This window comes from Mirounga angustirostris, unplaced genomic scaffold (assembly GCF_029215605.1).
Source record: "Mirounga angustirostris isolate CCGP_5_RB_7025 unplaced genomic scaffold, mMirAng1.0.hap1 SCAF_1, whole genome shotgun sequence".
Lineage (NCBI taxonomy): Eukaryota > Metazoa > Chordata > Mammalia > Carnivora > Phocidae > Mirounga > Mirounga angustirostris.
In genome coordinates, this window is record NW_026991709.1 from 162627747 (window position 1) to 162646785 (window position 19039).

The 19039-nt window shown below is 44.0% G+C and overlaps 2 protein-coding genes across 9 annotated transcripts in view; one reads left to right on the plus strand and one right to left on the minus strand.

Moving 5' to 3' along the window:
* The window catches only part of RAF1 (Raf-1 proto-oncogene, serine/threonine kinase), a 70287-nt gene extending 69246 nt beyond the window's left edge, over positions 1–1041 (plus strand). For all 8 annotated transcript variants that reach the window (XM_045861798.3, XM_064592034.1, XM_054504580.2 and 5 more), the window contains one exon: positions 1–1041. In XM_045861798.3, coding sequence (XP_045717754.1) covers positions 1–144 — 144 coding nt within the window. In that variant the 3' untranslated portion in view covers positions 145–1041.
* The window catches only part of MKRN2 (makorin ring finger protein 2), a 27667-nt gene continuing 9563 nt past the window's right edge, over positions 936–19039 (minus strand). Inside the window, exons 2-8 of the mRNA XM_045861804.3 lie at positions 14753–14881; positions 13351–13532; positions 11858–12162; positions 10489–10703; positions 8555–8665; positions 2586–2730; positions 936–2410 (exon numbers count right to left, since the gene is read on the minus strand). Of these exons, the coding sequence (XP_045717760.1) occupies positions 2273–2410; positions 2586–2730; positions 8555–8665; positions 10489–10703; positions 11858–12162; positions 13351–13532; positions 14753–14881 (1225 nt within the window). The 3' untranslated portion in view covers positions 936–2272. The remainder of the gene's footprint in view (positions 2411–2585; positions 2731–8554; positions 8666–10488; positions 10704–11857; positions 12163–13350; positions 13533–14752; positions 14882–19039) is intronic.

Consider the following 19039-nt stretch of genomic DNA (forward strand, 5'->3'; position numbering starts at 1 on the left):
ATCCTGTCTTCCATCGAGCTGCTCCAACACTCTCTGCCGAAGATCAACCGGAGCGCTTCGGAGCCATCCCTGCACCGGGCGGCCCACACTGAGGACATCAACGCCTGCACACTGACCACGTCCCCTCGACTGCCTGTCTTCTAGCGGACTTTGCACCTGCACTCAGGCCGCCGGGGCGGGAAGGGAAGTCAGCAGGCACCAGCAGGCACCAGCTTTCGCTCCCCTTTGATGGAGGCGGAGAGCTCGTTTTCAGAGAAGCTGCTGCTAAGGACCTTCTAGACTACTCAAGGGCCTTAACTTCATGTTGCCTTCTTTTCTACCCTTTCTGGCCCTGGGAGAAGGAAGCCATTGGAAACGCTGATTTGTCCTGCGCCCTCCCTGCAGCCCCTGTGCTCCTGAGCCGAGAGCCTTCTCCAGATGCGCCTGCGGCTGCCGGATGCCAATCCGTGATCTGGGGCCCCAGCTGTTGGCTGAATGAGTATTTTTTTTTAGGGCAAAAACAAGCACTCAGAGGGGAAATGAAGGTAGCAGACAAATGAGCCCTGACGTGGACATGTGGGTATCCGCTCCTAGGGGAATGCTTATGGGAAGGACTGCTCTTCAGAGAGTGGTGTGGCGTCAGACACGGAGTTTTGCACATAACACACCAAACAGCCCAGGACTGTCGAGAGACCACGGCCGCCTGAAGGGGCGTTGGTACTAGGGACCTTGACTTCTGGGGACACTTCCTCTCCTTGGAGGCCTCCAGGGCATTGGGACGGTTTTCCAGAAGAGGCGCTCGGCCCACCCCTGCCCGTCTCCTCCTGCCCTGTCAGGGAGCAGTCTTCCATCTCACTGAATCTGTCTTCCAGGAGCTGCCCCTGTGGGGCGGGGCCGCCGGGCCAGCCTTTCTCTTCAGTCACATCATGCGGATGCAAGGAAGCCAGGAATACAGGTTTTCTTGATGATTTGGGTTTTAATTTTGTTTTTATTGCGCCTGACAAAATACAGTTATCTGATGGTTCCTCAATTATGTTATTTTAATAAAATAAATTAAATGTAGGTTTAATGGCTGTTTCTTCCTTCTACTGAGCTCACAGCTTGAACTCTCCCCCATCTGTTCATCCCTCTGGAGCAAGAACTCAAGCAGCAGGAAATGGGCCCAGAGCCTCTGCTGGGAGAGAGTCTAAATCAGCCTTTGTACTGTCACCCTTCACTAAAGCATTAACTATAAAAATTATGCAAAAAGCACTCTCAACTCAGGTAAGAGCAGACCTTTTTCTACCCACACTTCAATGCATTTTATAAAATATTTGGTATCTATAACAGTTTATAAAAATAGATTAATTCAGGCTTGGGGTGAGTTCTGATTCACAATGTTAGGGTCCTTCGATTAAAGTCACAACTTAGGACAGAGGACTTGTTTTTTTTAGGACCATTGCTGGGTCAGAACTAGAAACTTTGTTGGGTGCCATTAACTTTTTACAAAATTTGAAATCAAAGCCAGGCTTTACAGATTGAATGAGTGGCTTTGAGCAGGGGCACACGGTAAGAGCATGCGTGTGCTGGACCCTCAGTAAAATGACCCTTGGGGCTTGAGCGCAAGGAGAGCCCACAGGTGACAGCCAGGGATGGGCTTCCCCGGAGCGTGTGGCCCCGACACCAACCAGAAACGAGGGGCTGTACCTCTGCTGCGCCCAGAGCCGCCGCCCGTACAGGGAGGGAGGTTCACACTCTGTTCGCCGAACACACGGGCAACAGGGCCCCTGCTCTGATGGGGCCGCGAAGAGCACTACAAGTTCTATGCTAAGGTGTGCGGTCGGTGCCCCCACTGTACGTTGATTTGATTTACATGGAGCTTTTCGAGAAACAGCTTTTGGCGACACACGAAGTACGTGAGGGGAAATGCACTAGAGGGATCGTCCCACAGGGGTGAAGAAGCCTTTGTCAAGAAAACTCTGCTTTAAGGGCAGTTGCAAGGTGACTGTTTCTAGGGAGCTAAAGCTCAAGGACAGGAGCCAGGTTGGTTAGCTGGTCCCCCTAAGGAGCCTGAGGTGCACCTAAAGAGAGCAACTAGGAAATTAGCGATTCCATATACTTAGTAGGTTATTTTATATCCTTCACTCCTCCCATGGCTGTAATAATGGAGAGGGGATGAGACCAATGTTAAGTACAACCCCAATCAAGTCCAAGCCACATGCCACGTCGGGTTGCAGTAAAGGAAGCTCTGCACACCCTAGCTTGGGAAGGCTCGGCCGGCAGAGCCCAAGATGCAGAGGGAACCGTCTACTCCTTAGGGTTCTGACGACTCCACTCCAGACAGGTGCATGAAGAGGTCCCCAAGCTCTGTCATGTCGACATCTTCAGTGTTGGGGACATGCCGGCTTTCTCGATTCTCAATGAAATCCCAGAGCCGTACTGAATTAAAGAACTGCAAAAACAGCCAGCAGATATGCCTGGTTATTATTAACAGCAACATGAAGGCCAGTTTATTTTTCTCTTGCTTACCCCATTCCCTGCTGCCAAAGCTATCAGACAAGGGGCCAGGAGCAGTACCTGAAATGCCACCAAGTGAGTGTCCTTGACAGAGATGGCAAAATCCTTACCCTCACGGTGCCCTCCGAACTGAGCTGCTTCCGAGGTTTTTCAGGCTCTGCCAGCCGCCCGTCAGGATAAGCGTGGCGGTAAAGGCATTTATTTCCAAATGGGCAGGTCCCCTTGCCTTGCTCAAAGTACTTACAAGCTTTTTTCCTGAAAAGTAGAAAGAAAAGGTCAGGAGGATGGTGGGAGAACCTGGGGCCCAGAAGGACCAAGGCCTTCCTCCATCCCTGCCTGTGATGCCCGAGTTAGATGAGCCTTACTTTCTATGTGGGGAAGCTGAGGCTCAGCGAGGTCAGGATGATTTCCAAGCTGAATCATACTGCCATGGTGACATGCAGCCTCACACAGACTTGAACCTGCATGGGGGACTCCAGTCTTTTGAGCTCGCAGGGCTCCAAAGAGGCCTTCAGGAGAGCACAGGCCTGGCAGCTCCTCTGGGCCGGCTGTCCGGGCTCCAGGGTTCTGGAGCTGGGCTCCTTGCCTCAGCTAGAAGTCCCAGTAGGAGCCCCCCCCAGGGAAATTTCCCTTCCTCCTGGCCAGCAATGATGTCGAGGGAGGGGGAGCCTTGACTTCGGAGGCACAGAAAAGCGGTGAATATTAGCAGCTGCCCAAAGTTACAGGTCTCATTCCAATTTTCCTTGGTCTCCACCCTCTAGATCTACCGCAGGGCTTCTTAACTGTGGACCCCTTCTCAGAGCAGTGTTTTTTAAATGGATAAAATAAAACACATAGGGCAAAAAAATTAACTTTTTGCTGTGTTTTTTAGGCCTATCTTCAAATTCTACTCATAGACCCCTATGTTAACCCCTGCTCCTGAGGAAAAACACAACCAAATAGAAAATTCCTGCTTCTTTTTACTTAAATGAAATTTGACTTCTACAATCGTAAATGGTCCCATGGTGAAGAAGAGGTGGAGATGCCCAAGAAGGCAAGAGCGCATCTGGGAGTGCTGAGGAAGGGAAGATGCACCGCGAAAGCCAAATCGCAGCAGAAAGGGCAGGCTGCTACCAGGGGCAGCTGGGGTATGTGACAGTGACAGATGACAAGGAAGGGGGACTCCTTGATGCCACTGTTTTTCCTGTCTTCTCAGACAAGTGGATGGCAGAGACCGGTGATGAGGGGGCTCTGACCAAGTTCCCTCACAACCGTCCACTGCAGGAAGGAGCACCGTGCTTGCCCGGGCGCCTGCTCCCACCAGGTCTGACCCTGGCGCCGGCTGGGGAGTGGGTCCAAGCAGAGCTGTGTGTGTCCACCCGTCATGGCCTCCACCCCTGAGGCTCTGAGCAGAAGTTCCCAAATGACTGCTCAAGCGGGGAGGTCTCAGCAGACTGCTGGACACTGGCTTTAATAAACTTCAACAGGTTCAAGAAATCATTCTCTAGTCCTGCCTCCCAAATAACTTGCTTTTTCCTTCCCCAGCCTTACCTGGTCACCAAGGACAAAAGCCTCCGGTGCACACAGACTGCCTCCTTGTTCTCAGCTCTCCCATGCGACTGTTAACTCCTGCTTACAGAGCACCTCCCCAGTCACCCAGTCCCTTCCGTCCCCACACTGCTGAAGCCACGTGGGTACTGTCCCCGGCTACCTGCCTGCCACAGTCATTTCTTAATTGGCCTTCCCACCGGCTTCCAGCCTCTTCACACTACGACTGGGGAGCCTGCCGAAGTGTGTCACTTATTCTGCCCCCTTAGATTTCACTCCAGTCTATCCTATAGGTCCTACCACATCCTTCCACACACCTCGTTTAACCCCAGGGCCACTCCCACTGCTCCCCACACACAACATCTGTACCATTCTGCACCCAAGCCATTCCATTCCCCCTCACTTCCAACACACACACACAGCTGTTCATGCTTCATGGCTCAGGGTCCCCATGCTGCTTTCCCTGATGCTCCCAGGTGGATCCAAGTGCTTTCTCTGTTGGGACATGTGGCTTGGGCCTCTCAGGAAGAATCTGTCACCAGAAAACATGGATCGTAATTGCCCTTTTGCAATTTCCCTTGAAATTATCTTACTAATCTATACTCTATGTCCCCCACTGGTGCTTAGTTTGAAAGCGCCAAGCCCAAAGTAGGCGTGCATTAAATGTGTGTGAAATGCCTAAAAGCACCATCATCAATGAAAACTAAGGCCAGGAAAGACCCAAACAGAAAGAACATGAGAATTTCCAGACCACGCCAGCACAGCTGCTTCCTACAGGCTGGCCCCTCTGCCTTGCCACTCCTGCCCTCTGGTGGACACATTCCACCACGTGCAGGAGGGGACCGGGTAAACCAGGAAAGTATTAAGCCTTTATTAACTGCTCACAGGCAATCTCAAGGAACCATTAAAAAAGGTGACATGCAGTGCCCTTTAGTACGGCCAAGCACACTTCTCCCAGAGCCGACCCTCTGGCAGTTAACTAGCAATACTAATTTTTAAAAGACCCGAAGGCACTGGAGAATGAACAGCAGGAGGATTCCTCAAGAAATTAAGACACTGGGAAGAACAGAATGGCAAGAAGGGAGTTATCTTTCTCAGAAAAAATAGCTTTTAGCCTAGAGCAAGCCAAAGTCAGGTGTCTAAAACTCCAGGGGCAAATCCACAGTCTCCCTGGCCTGAAGGACAACAGGGTTCGGAGGGAAGCACCCACTGGAAAGCGGGGAAGCAGTCCCTGAGCAGTCCCCGCAGAGAAGGGCCCGAGAGGGAGAACTCCAAATACTATGTACTAATTCAGCCCAAAGGGCTGGCCCGGACATCAGTGCAGCAAAAGCTCACGGCCACTTAGCTGAGGATAAGAAACCAAACAGATTCGAACTGCTGCCCAAGAGCTAAAATTTAAAGACTTTACCTGCATATAAAAACATCAACGCTTTATTGTTTGACTTAAGAGAATCCAGGATCTGGACAAGATAACACTGGCAGTGTCTAGGCTATGATTCAAAATGATTCAACATACAAAGAATCAGGAAAACGTGACTTAGACACCAACTTCAAGATGACAAGGAGTTGAAAGCAGCTACTCCTGGGGAAGATGAACAGTGAGGGGGAAAAAAATCGGAAAGAAATGAACAGATGAACAGACCCCAATGCCCGTGTGGCAGTAACAAAAAGTCTATTACATGTTATGAAGAGTCCCAGGATAAGAAAAAACGGGGCAGGAAAAAAACTGGATGGCCAAAATTTCCCTAAATTTGGGGATGACAAAACCTTACAGATTCCAAGAAAACCACTCCCAGGCAAAGTAGCAAACTGCTGAAAACCAAGATAAAGAGACAATCTTGACAGCAGAAAAATGACCTACTACAATCTAAATTACCACTGACTTCTCAGAAACTAGAGGCCAGACTATGGTGGAACAACATTCACAAAATACTAAAAGAAAATAAAGAAATGAACTATAACCCAGAATTGTATTCACTGAAAAAGGAGACAAAGATGTAAATAGAACTGATTAGTGCAGTATATTTAATGAAAATATCCTTTAAGAATGAGAAGAAAAGCTATTTCTGCTAAAAAGAAAAGAGTTCATCACCAGCAGATCAATAAACGTTAAAGGCAGTTCTTGAGGCTGAAGGTAAATTATACCAACTGGAAGGAATTATATACCAAATCAAAGAGCACTGGAAATAGCGAATATCTTAGTAAATACAAACTTTTTTTTCCTCTTTAAAAAAAAAAAAATCATAGTATTTACCTTGCTGGGTTCTTTTTTTTTTTTTTTTAAGATTTATTTATTTTCTTCATGAGAGAGAGAGAGGCAGAGGGAGAAGCAGGCTCCCAAGGAGCAGGGAGCCTGATGCGGGACTCGATCCCAGGACCCCAGGATCATGACCTGAGCCAAAGGCAGACACTTAACCATCTGAGCCACCCAGGCGCCCTACCTTGCTGGGTTCTAATGTATGTAAATATTATATCAATGTCTTAATAACAGTAAAGTTGCAGGATACAAAATCAATATATAAAAAATCAGTTGCTTTGCTACAGACCAACAATGAACCACCAGAAAGAGAAATTAAGAAAACAACCCCATTTACAATTGTATCAAAAAGAATAAACTAGCAGGGCTAAATTTAGCAGAGGAGGTGAAACAGACTGGTACGCTAAAACTATAAGATATGCTCAAAGAAATGAAAGGCATAAATAAATGGAAAGTATCCCATGCTCATGGATTGGAAGAATGCTGTAAAGATGTCCACACTACCCAAAGCAATCTGCAGAATGAAAGCAATCCTATCAAAATCCCAATGGCATATTTCAAAGAAATAGGACAAACAATTCTAAAATTGTATAGAACTATAAAAGACCCCAAATAGCCAAAGCAATCCTGAGAAAGAACAAAGCTGGAGACATTTCCTGATTTCAAGTTGTACTACAAAGCTACAGTAATCCAAACAGTATAGTACTAGCAGAAAAACAGACACATAGATCAGCAGACAGAATAGAGGGCCCAGAAATAGGCCCATGCAGGTATGGTCAATTTACAACAATGGGGCCAGGGATATTCAACGGGGAAAAGACAATCTCTCCAATAAAGGATGCTGGGGAAACTGGGCCACTGTCTTACACCATACACAAAAACAGCTCAAAATTGAAGACCTGAACGTAAGCCCTAAAACCATAAAAATTCCTAGAAGAAAACACAAGGGGTTAAGCTCCTGGGCAATGGTCTTGGCAATGCTCTTCGTGGATTTGCCACCAAAAACGAAGGCAACAAAAGCAAAAATAAAGTGGGACTACATCAAACCAAAAAGTTTCTGCACAGCAAAGGAAACCAAACAAAATGAAAAGGCAACCTACTAAATGGGAGAAAATATTTGTAAATCATCTATCTGGATAAGGGGGTAATATCCAAAATACATAAAGAATTTATATAAGAACAAAAACAACCACCACATTCCATTTAAAAATGGGCAGAGGAACTGAATACACATTTTCCCAAAGAAGACATCCAAATGTCCAACGGGCACATGAAAAGGCACTCAGCATCACTAATCATCAGGGAAATGCAAATCACAACCACAATGAGATAGCACCTCATGCCTGTTAGAAGAGATTATCTACACTTCCATGTTTGCTGTAACATTAGTCATAATAGCCAAGACACAGAAATAACTCAGGGTCTGTCAACAGATGAATGGATAAAGAAGATGTGGAATATACATACAATGGAATATTACTCAGCCATGACAAAAAAGGAAATCCTACCATTTGTGACAACATGGATGGACCTTGAGGGCATTATGCTAAGTGAAATAAGCCAGAGAGGGGTGCCTGGGTGGCTCAGTTGGTTAAGCGGCTGCCTTTGGCTCACGTCATGATCCCAGGGTCCTGGGATCGAGCCCCGCATCGGGCTCCTTCCTCCACAGGAAGCCTGCTTTTCCCTCTCACACTCCCCCTTGCTTGTGTTCCCTCTCTCGCTGTGTCTCTGTCAAATAAATAAATAAAATCTTAAAAAAAAAAAACTTAAAAAAAAAATGAAATAAGCCAGAGAAAAACAAATGCTGTATGAGATCACTCATGTGGTATCTAAAAACAAACCCAAACAAACATAAACAGTCAAACTCATTTAGTAAAAAAAAGTGTTGCCAGAGGCTAAGGGAGAGGGTAAATAAGGAAAAGTTGATGAAAGGGTACCAACCTTCAGCTATATGATGAGTAAGTATCTCGTGTAAAACATGGTGACTACAGGTGATAACACTTCATAAAACTGGAATTTGCTAATAGAAGAACTTGGAGGTTCTCACCAAAAAATAAATGAATAAATAAATAAAAAATAAAGTGATGGATGTTAATTACCACGATGGGAGTATCCTCTCACAATGTAGATCAAATCACCATGATGACACTTCAAATATCTTATAATTTTATTTGTTAATTATACCTCAAAGCTGAAATTTTAAAAATTACATTACTTTGTCGGGTTCAAAGGTATGTAAATATAATGCATTTGCCAGGCAGGCACCAGAATCCTATCTGAACTCAAAGTACTTACCCCATTCCCTGTTTGAAAGCTTCAATCAACTCGTTCTTTTTATTCTGATCTTCTACCCAATACACACTTGGAATTACAAACTCTGATATCACACGGCATTCTGGACAAGACCTGAAATTAGAATCAAGGTTAGTATGGGAGAGATGTAGTTATAAATCCTGTGCACACTGCACCACCAAACCCCTTGTTCAAATGCATAAGCACTCCAAATGTTTCCTAACCAAAAATTCCACAAGGTACAATAACAATCCTCTAAGAACCTTCTTTACTGTTTTAAGTTTTTATTTAAATTCCAGTTAGTTAACATATAGTATAATATTTGTCTCAGGTGTAGAATCTTACTTACTGTTAAAAACATGTTCTTTTCAACAATAAGAAGACAACCCAATTTGGGGCACTTGGCTGGCTCAGTTGGTGGAGCACGCAACTCCTGATCTTGGGGTTGTGAGTATGAGCCCCCACTGGGTGTAGAGATTACTTAAAAATAAAATTTTTAAAACAAACAAACCAGCCCAATTTTAAAATGAGCAAAAGATTCGAGTAGGCATTTCTGCAAAATGGCCAAAAAGCATAAAAAAGATGCTCAAGATCATTAGTTATCAGGGAAATGCAAATCAAAACCATAAGAAGATACCACTTCACACCTACAATCAGAAATACAGTAACAAGAGTTGATAAGGTTGGGGAGCAACTGGACCCCTCCTACGTTGCTGGTGTGGCCACTGTGGAAAGCAGCCTGGCAGTTCCTCAAAATGCTGAACAGTTACCATAAGGCCCAGGAATCCCACACCTAGCTATCTACACAAAAGAAATAAATACAGGCCACAAGACAACTTGTCCATGAGTATTCACAGCAGCATTATTCATAATAACCAAAAGAAGGAAACAATCCAAATGCCTGTCAACCAAGGACCCCACTAACTGTGGACATCCACCCGGGGCCATGCTCCTCAGGTCTCTGCATGGGCCCGCGAGCACGGGCCAAGGCTGAGAGCCGTCAGCTGGGGGGAAGCTCGGGGGAAGCAGCTGGGCCTAGAAAGGCTATGTGTTGTAGGACTCCATTTACAATCAAGGACCAGGACAGGCAAAGCCAGAGGCTAGAAAGTAGAGGAGTGGCTGCCGGGAGCTGGAAGGAGCAGGGAGGAAATGGGCAGTGAATGTACACAGAGGTTTCTTTTTGGGATGATAAAAATGTTCTAGAATTAGACTGAAGTAACGGTGGCAGCAACTGTGAAAGGACTAAAAACCACTGAACTGCACACTTTTATCTCAATAAACCTGCTATTTTACCACCCAAATGTGTGACTTCAGGCACATTACTTGACTTCACTCTACCCCAGTTTTCTTATCTGTAAATGAGAATGGTCACTGGGTCTGAGAGAATTATGAGTTAATGTGTGTGAAGAGTTTCTAACAGTACACAGCACACATTCACTTTTCAGTATGAGTAAGCTCTTACCCCGTCCCTCTGAAGAATTTAAGAACCCTGTGTTGTTATATGTCAAGGATATCTCAATAAAGCTGGGGACAAAAAGAATCCTGTGTTGGCTCCATGGAGCACAAGCTGTGTATCATACATTATGTGAAATGTGTTAGATGTATTCCATTTAATCCTCAAACAACCCTATTTTACAGATAGTGCTGGAGTCAAATAGGCCAGTGCCATGAACACTTTCTCATACAGATGATCCCCGCTGAGTGTCCCCAAACATCCTGATGGTTGGCAGGAGTTGTTACCTACTTTTTTTTAAAGGAAAAGTACTTGGGCTCAAGAAGGCTACTTGATGTGCCCAGGCTCCTGCAATCATGGGCTTGGACTCACTAGTTATCTTCACACTGGAGGACAAGGGGAGGGATTAAGAGTAAATAGAAGAAGGCCCCCAATCTAACGCTCTCCCCAGCTTCCACAGCTGAGACCCTCTAGCTGGACTTACTTAATGATTGGGTTCTCAAACTGTTTGGCACATCTCCATTGCCGGATGCAGGACAAGCAGTATGTGTGATTGCAGTTGGAGAGAATCCCAAATCTCCTCTCAGAAGCAGATGCCTTCTCAAGGACCACTTCCATGCAGATACTGCACACTTTGTCCTGACTTGCTTGGAAGGCAAAGGCCTTTTCCATCTCATGTTCGAATGTCGACATGCAGATCTAAAGTACGGAGAGAAAGGAGGGCCACACTGTTAGGTTCTGGGCTGCTGGACACAAAGCTCTCTCAGACCACAGAAAGGACTTCACACCATCACCTGCCCAGCCCTTTGCTTTCCTAGCATGGTATGGTCACCTCCAGTTTAGAGCTGAGACTATGGAGGTCCCAAAAGATTCGAGGACCCATGTGGAATCACAGAATTCCCAGAACCTGCAATCCCAGTCTCCTGGCTCTTCTGGGCACTCTTTCCCCACTCTGAACTACATCAATATCAGAAATGCTGGACAATCCTTAACTTGAAACATTAGGCTGGTCGTCACGAGTCAGAGGGAAGCAGCACTACTTCTCAAAAGAGTAAGTTATTTAATGAATGTATTCATTCAGTAAGCAGGTGCTCAATACTCCCAGGTGAAGCACCATGTATCAGGCATGAGTGTCAATGCGAAGAGCCTGAAGACCCAGGCTCTGCCGTTGGGAGCTCACGATGGATACAGATGCGAGACAAACCAACACGTACAGCACAAAGACCTCAATGCACCTGGGTGCAGAGGAAAGCTCTCATTCTGCGCTCACCTGAACACCCCCGGGAAGACAATGGAGAGTGGAGACTCAGCCTTCACACACCATGGCCTGCTCATCATCATGAGCTCTGACACTGAGGCTGTGGGCTCCTTTCGGTCTCTCTTACCCATCTTCATACCAAGCACAGAGCCTAGCGTGATGCGGCGCCTCCATAAACACCGGGGACCTAATGGCCTGAAAGGTCCCTTCCAATACTTGGCTCCTCAAATTCTCTAGAACTTGGCCTGGCTGGACCCCAGGCACAAGGATAAGTAAACCTACGGAGGATGTGTGTGTGTGTGTCTCTCTTACACACACACACACACACACACACAAACACACACCACTCCTGAGTTATTCATTCTCTGAACTTTGCACTGCTTTATGTTTCCAATGCCTCTTCCCTTTTTCTTTATTCTAAATAATCAAAAATTCTCAAAATGACAACAGGAAAAAGGACTTGAAAATAGGATTATAAACATGCCAGGTACATATTGAGGACATTATGCGCAGAGAGATGATTACAGGAACACCAACAATTTTGTCACTTAGTGCATTTCTTAAAATAAGTTCACACAAAGGCTTGCAATTTTACCTTCTCGTGAGCTTTCCTTTGCTCTGGGTCGAAGGGATGCAGGACTCGTAACCTACAGATCTCACACACTTCTCCATGCAAGTAGACACAAGCGTCCCCGAATCGGCACTCCCCAGCCGCTGCGTAGGGGCACAGCTGCCGCTCACTGCTGTAGGAGCTGCCGGCTTCCACGTCATCAAGGCCACTCCTGATCGCATCGAGGTAAGAGTGCGGCTTCATCTCTGGGCTACTCTGGGGCTCACTGCAGCCTCCTGCATTACTCACAAGACTTGGGGAAGTCTTTTCGTCAGCCAGGCCAGAGAGATCTTAATACAAAACACATAGCACACACATAAAAGAAAACTTGGCCCAAACTTTCTGGTAAGCAGTTAGTGAAAACCTAACAAATTAAGTAACTCTGACCTTGGAAATTCCACTCTTTCCATATAGGAAAAAAATAGGCCAAGAGGGAAAAACAGAAGGAATAGTATAAAATGCTCACAGTGACATTACTATAATCATGATTTTGTTTTAAAAAGGAAAAAACATAATTGGCAACACAGGAAATTCACAAAAACAGACCACGATATACAAAAGAACAGTAAAGTTGCTGTTTAAAAATGACAAATACGGAAATGTCAACCCGTGGACCAATAAACACTAAAAAAATGGTAATAATGATAGTTTTTTTTAAACACCAAAATATAAGTCAATGGGAAAATGAAGTCAATAAAATACAGTGCTTTCCTTTATATTAGTAAAGATACCGATCATTATAAAGTAAACTAGAATGAAAATCTAGTGAGTCTTTGGGTCCCAAGGCCAGTGTTGAACCCCTCTATGGCCCCCTTCTCCCCTACAGCCCTCCCGCCGCATGCACTTACGGCCTTTTTAGAGAGGACACGATTACTTGTTTGCTTAGGATGGACTCTACCTATCTTATCCCACACAATTCTAAGACCCAGAAATCCCTTTACTTGCTGAGGACCAGCCAATAAAAATAACTTTTATGATCTGTAGCCTACTTCCTCCCCAAACCCTGTTCCAGGGTACAAACCACTCCCCAAACCCCAATATACTGCTCTATTACCAAAGCTGCTACTGGAAATACCAAACTGGCTAAGCATAATAACTAAGACTATGAACTGACCTAGAAGTAAAACAGTGAAACATGCTCTTTATTAAAATATGTAGCTTTGAAATGAGTCACCTGGTGCTTCTCAGCATTGGGGAACCACCCCGTGGAGACAGCAATTACACGCTGACAAAAGGTACCTCTGCATGTCTTGTCAGGCCAAACTTGGCAGTGAGCCTAGCCTGCAGGCAGAACACATCACCTGAATGCTCTGCAGCCAAATGAAGCTGTCCTCAGGACAGGTCTGGTGTCTACACTCGAACACCTGGCAGGGGGACTAGGTTAGGGACTCCCATGATAAAAGGGGCCAGAAAGGAACATCACGAACAAACAGGACTGCTATTCCAAAAGAGGCAATGAAATGACTCTGCTCACTCACTTCGGTCTCTAAGTACCAATGTTCTCTTTTCACGTTTCCCAGGCTCATGTAAGTTCGTTTTCACAATAGATGCAGTGAGGTCGGAAGCAGGGTGAGGACTGTGGAAACCCGGGGAGGGCACACCGTGGGGCATGGTGCCCATGGCACCACCAGCTGCAGCAGAAGGCCTCGTGTGATCGTATCTAAACAAAGCGCACAGCAAATGCATTAGGGAAACACTACCTTGAGTGCCTCCCACACTCCCTAGACGTGGACCATCTTTTCCTCTGCTCCACTTTCCATATTTTAAATGATAGAAGGCTTATCAGTTAGTAAGAAATGCCTGGTAATTCAGAGTGAGTGGTAGGTACAATGCCGTCTAGCAGCACACTTCAGTGTCCTTGAGGGACGTGAGTGGGACAGAGTACAGAAATCCTGAACATTCCAGCCAGATGTTGGAAGTGAAATCTCCTGAGACCGAAGCCAGTGCTCTTCTGGCAGGAGTCCCCCAAAAGTTAATGATGGCCAGTGTAAGAGCCGTAGACCGGCCTTTCCTGGACTGTCTCTCTGGGGCACGCACTGGCGGGGCGGGGGGCGGGCAACTTCTACAGCCTCCAGTCAGCACAGGAAAGAACATACCAGCCCTTCACTATAAAAGCGCTTGAACAGGTTTTTGGGATGTTTTCCTGTTTAGAATTTACAAAACTTGCCTATAGATGTGAGTGGGAAAAAGGCAGACTCTATATGCATATAAATGTTCACTGCAAGGGTACTCATAGCAAAAAACAAACAAACAAACAAACAAAAACCAAACTGGAAACCACTTAACTATCTAAGAGAGGAATAGTTAATAAAATGATGGTATGTTAACATTATGAAACATAAAACTACAGTTAGGAAGTAAAGTAGCTGCTTAGGGAAAAACTTGTGACATGTTAAGTGAGGAAAAAAGCAAGATATATATACTGTGAGTGCAATTTTGTAAAAGACTCATAAGAATAAGGTCTGAAAAGTGTTTTGAAAAATTAAAATTACTTTTATTGTAATGAAACTGAGATTTCAAAACGATCTGCTGTACTTTTTATTGTTAATTACTTTCAAATTAGAATTTTCCCCTCATTGGGGTGCCTGGGTGGCTCAGTCGGTTAAGCGTCTGACTCTTGATTTCAGCTGAGGTCATGATCTCAGGGTCGTGAGATTGAGCCCTGCTTTGGGCTCTGCACTGGGCGTGGAGCCTGTTTGGGAATCTCTTTCTCCCTCCCCCTCTGCCCCTTACCCCCCACGCTCTCTCTCTAATAGAAATAAAATCTTTAAAGAAAAGAGTTCCCTTCATTGACACCCATGCATGCTCCAAATGAAGGCTCTGAGTCCCCGAGAGTATTTAAGCTGATAGAACAGCTGGGGGCAGCTGTGGGGCTCTTGCCTGCAACGAGTCCCATAGGCGCAGTAGCCCTTCTGATAGTATTTGCAGATGGTGGATGGCTTGCTGTTCGCCAAGTCATGTGAGAACAGGCACTGGTTTCCTTCCCGACACACACCATGCATAAAGTACCTGAAGAGACAAGCAGAGGCATAAAACTTTTAGAGGCACACTTTGCTTTATAAAAATCACCATATTCTTGAATCTAGCATACAAATGCTTATTATGCATGGATTATGTATCAAGGCTCTATTAGGCACTGGAGATACACACATTATTTCCTTTCTAAGCCATAGTGATTTTTGATACATCACAACTAATTCAACGACAGTTTTCTGGAAGAAAAATCCCATAAATTTCTGTTTTAAGATATACCCTCTTGATTTGAGATGTTACATATGTAAATGTGAGACTCAAAACTGAGAAAATACTCTGAAAAACTGTTCTGTTCTCATGGAGCTTAAAGGGTATGGTTGTAAAGGAATCAAGAGACCTGGGCCCAAGATCCAGCCCTGCCATATAAGAGCAAGTCACAAAACAAACTTCCCTATGCCTCATTACCTTCATCTATAAAATGAAAATTACATTATCTACTTTACTGGGTTGTGGTGAGGATCAAATTAGATAGTGCAACACCAAAAGATATACGTAAGAATGTTCCACTGAGGTGTCAAGTTCTGATCCTGAAGAAATAACTGGGAGGCATTCTGATTCTGTCCAGCTAGAGTAGAGAAACCTGGCTGAATACTCAGAGCAAACAGCAGAGAGATTTCAAAGGCACATGCCTGGGTATTAAGGGTAAAGAGGCCTGAAGAGTATTTTTAGACTCACCATAACAAAGCTTAAAAACAAGTTTCAAAAGGATCAAGCAGATAGCAAATAACTTACTGTCAGCCAAAACATACTTTAGCACTCTTTGAAGGAAGACAATAAAATCCAAATGCTCAAAAACACTCACAATGGCATCCAATAAAAAATTAGCAGCTATGCCAAAAAGCAGACAAATGTGACCCATGACCAGGAGAAAAATTAGTCCATTACAGGAATGACAGATGATGGAATCATTAGACAGGACTTTAAAAACAGCTATTATAAGTATGTTCAATTATGCTAAGCATGAAGAGAAATGGAAAATATAAAAAAGAACCAAATGGAACTTCCAGAAATGAAAAGTACAATATCTAAAATGAAGACTACACTGGACAAACTTACTGTAAATTAGACAGGACAAAAGAAAATCTCAGAAGACCTGAAGACACAGCAATAGAAACTACTCAAACTGAAGCACAGAGAGGAAGAAAGAAAAAGGACAGATTTTTGCTTCTAGCTATGAAGGAGCATGGAACTCGCCCTTCAAGGTAAAAAAAAAACAAAAAACAAAACCAAACAACTGGAAAACAGAACAATATATATGAAAAAGCTGCTCTGAGACAGAGACAAAAGACAACACAAGACCAGTCTTTGAGAGAAGGGAAACAAGGGATGTGAGCCCAGGTTCAGCCTGGTTTCTGCTGGGAGGTGTATTCTGGACCTTGATGCAAGGAGGTGAACCCTGAGCAGAGCACAGCAGTCTTGCTGAGCTGAAGAGACAGACTGGAGTTCAAGGAGGCTGAGGTAAGCTCTATATAGAGCTTGTAAATAGTCACAGACACACAATCAATAGACTTTTGATAAACGTGTCTGGGTAATTTAATAGGGGAAAGAATAGACTTTTCAACAACAAATGCTGGACCACTGCAGTATCCACATGGAAAAAAAACGAAGCTCAAACATTATATTATGTGTCTGCTGATGTGATCCAATATGAATTAAGTATAAAACATAGCCTGTGATACATTCTAGCCAAAAACATTTAACTCAAATCCAACGAAAATCCAGATCTAACTCACAGTTTGGGAACAAGCTAAAAGCCATCATGAGAAAGCAATCAGATAAATACAAAAGAAGAGGTGGGATGTGGACCAGGTTTCTTTAACAAGTGTCATGGAAGGTGGGGAGGGGAACCTGAGTTTGGAAAACAGATGGGTGTTTTTTTAAAAACTTAAATTTACCATACGACTCAACAATTCCACTCCTGGGTGTTTACCCAAGAAAAATAAAAACATATGTTCATACAAATACTTGTACATGAATGTTCATATAAGCATCATTCATAATGGCCAGAAAGGGACAACTTGTACAATTCCATCAACTGGTGAATGGGTAAGTAAAATGTAATATAGCCATACAATGGGATATCATTTGGCAATAGAAAGGAATGAAGTACTAATGCATGCGATAACATGGATGAACCTCAAATACATTATGGTAAGTGAAATGACCCAGACACAAAAGACCACATTTCGTATGATTCCATTTATATGTAATGTCAAAAAAGGGGGCAGAAGCACCTGGCTGGCTCAGTCAGTAGAGCACACGATTCCTGATCTTGGGGTGGTGAGTTCAAGCCCCACGATGGGTGTAGAGCTTACATTAAAAGGGCGGTGGGGGTGGAGGCAAATCTGTAGGGACAAAAAGTAGATAAGTGGTTCCCCAGACTGGGAGAAGGGGTAATGGGGAATGACTGTGAATGGGCACAAGGGGTCACTTTGGGGTGATGAAAATGTTCTAAAATTTAAGTGTGGTGTTGTACAACTCTAAATTTACTAAAAATCTTTTACTTGTATGCTTAAAATGGGTGAATTTTATGGTATATAAATTCTACTTCCATAAAGCTGTTGAGAAAAATTTAGGGGCACCTGCGGTGGCTCGGTCAGTTAAGTGTCTGACTCCTGATTTCGGCTCAGGTCATGATCTCAGGGGTGTGAGATCAAGCTCCCTATCTGGCTCCACACTCAGCAGGGAGTCTGCTTCTCTCTCCCTCCCTCTCTCTCTCTGCCTTCCCCTCGAACTCTCTCAAAGGAATAAATCTTAAAAAAAAGAAAAAAGAAAAATTTAAAAAGGAGGGAGCTGTGCTAGGTTAGTAGACATTACATAAGGTACATAATAACCAGGTGCAATATTTAGTCCAGGATTATATCCTGGTTTGAACAAACCAGATGAAAAGACATTTTTGGAACAAATGGGAAAATCTGAATATGAACTGGGCATTAGATAAAATGAAAACTTATTGACATGGGAAGTTAAAAGATTAACTGAAAAAAGCAGATTATAAAACAGCATTTACAGTAAAATAGTGCAGTCACTATGGAAAACAGTACAGTGGTTCCTCAAAAAATTAAAAATAGAATTACCATATGACCCAGCAATTCCACTTTGGGATACATATACAAAAAACCCCAAAAGCAAGGACTTAAGTACTTGCACACCCATGTTCCTAGCAGCATTATTCACAGTAGCCAAAAGGTAGGAACAACCAAGTGTCCATCGATGGATTAATGGAGAGACAAAACGTAGCACATACATACAATGGATTATTCTGCCTTAAAAAGGAAGGAAACTGACACATTTTACAGCATGGATGAACCTTGAGGACAATGTGCTAAGTAAAATAAGTCAGACACCAAAGGACATATACTGTATGATCTCTCTTATGTAAGGTTCCTACAGGAGTCAGATTCCTAGAGACAGAAGCAGCATGGTGGCTGCCAGGGGCTGTGATGAGGTTGGGGAGTTAGTGTTTAATGGGGACAAAGTTTCAGCTTGGGAAGATGAAAAAGTTCTGGAGACAGACGATGATGGTTCCACAGCAGTGTGAATATATTTAATACTACTGAATTGTACACTAAAAAATTGTTAAGATGGTAAATTTGTTATGTATATTTTACCACAATTAAAAACTCTGAAAAGAACACATTACATTCTCACTTTGGAAAAACCAATTTTTAAAAATGCATACACACATACATACATGAGTTTTAAAAATCTAGAATGATATATAATTGCACGTTAAGAAAGGCAATCCTTGTGGGTAAAGTATATGGTAATTTTATTTTCTTATTTTTGCTGACCTGTACATTCTAACATTTCCACCATGAACATACACCGCTTTTGGAATAATAAATGATTTTAGTTTTAAAAAAATACACATACTGGTGAAGGTATGGTTAAAAAAAATAAAATGCTCAGCTCAGTACCTATCTCACAGTAGGTACCCCCGAAAGTTCAGCTCTTATTAAAGTCCAGTAAAGCACAATGGCAATTAAGCTGACCATTACAAAAGGGACCCGTGCCTTATCACAAAGCAGGCAGAGTGCTGAGGAGACACATACCATGAACTGAGAGAGGGCAACATCCCAGAGGAGGTCAGGCCCAAGCACAGTCTGCAAAGTGATGGGGGTGCCAATGGGA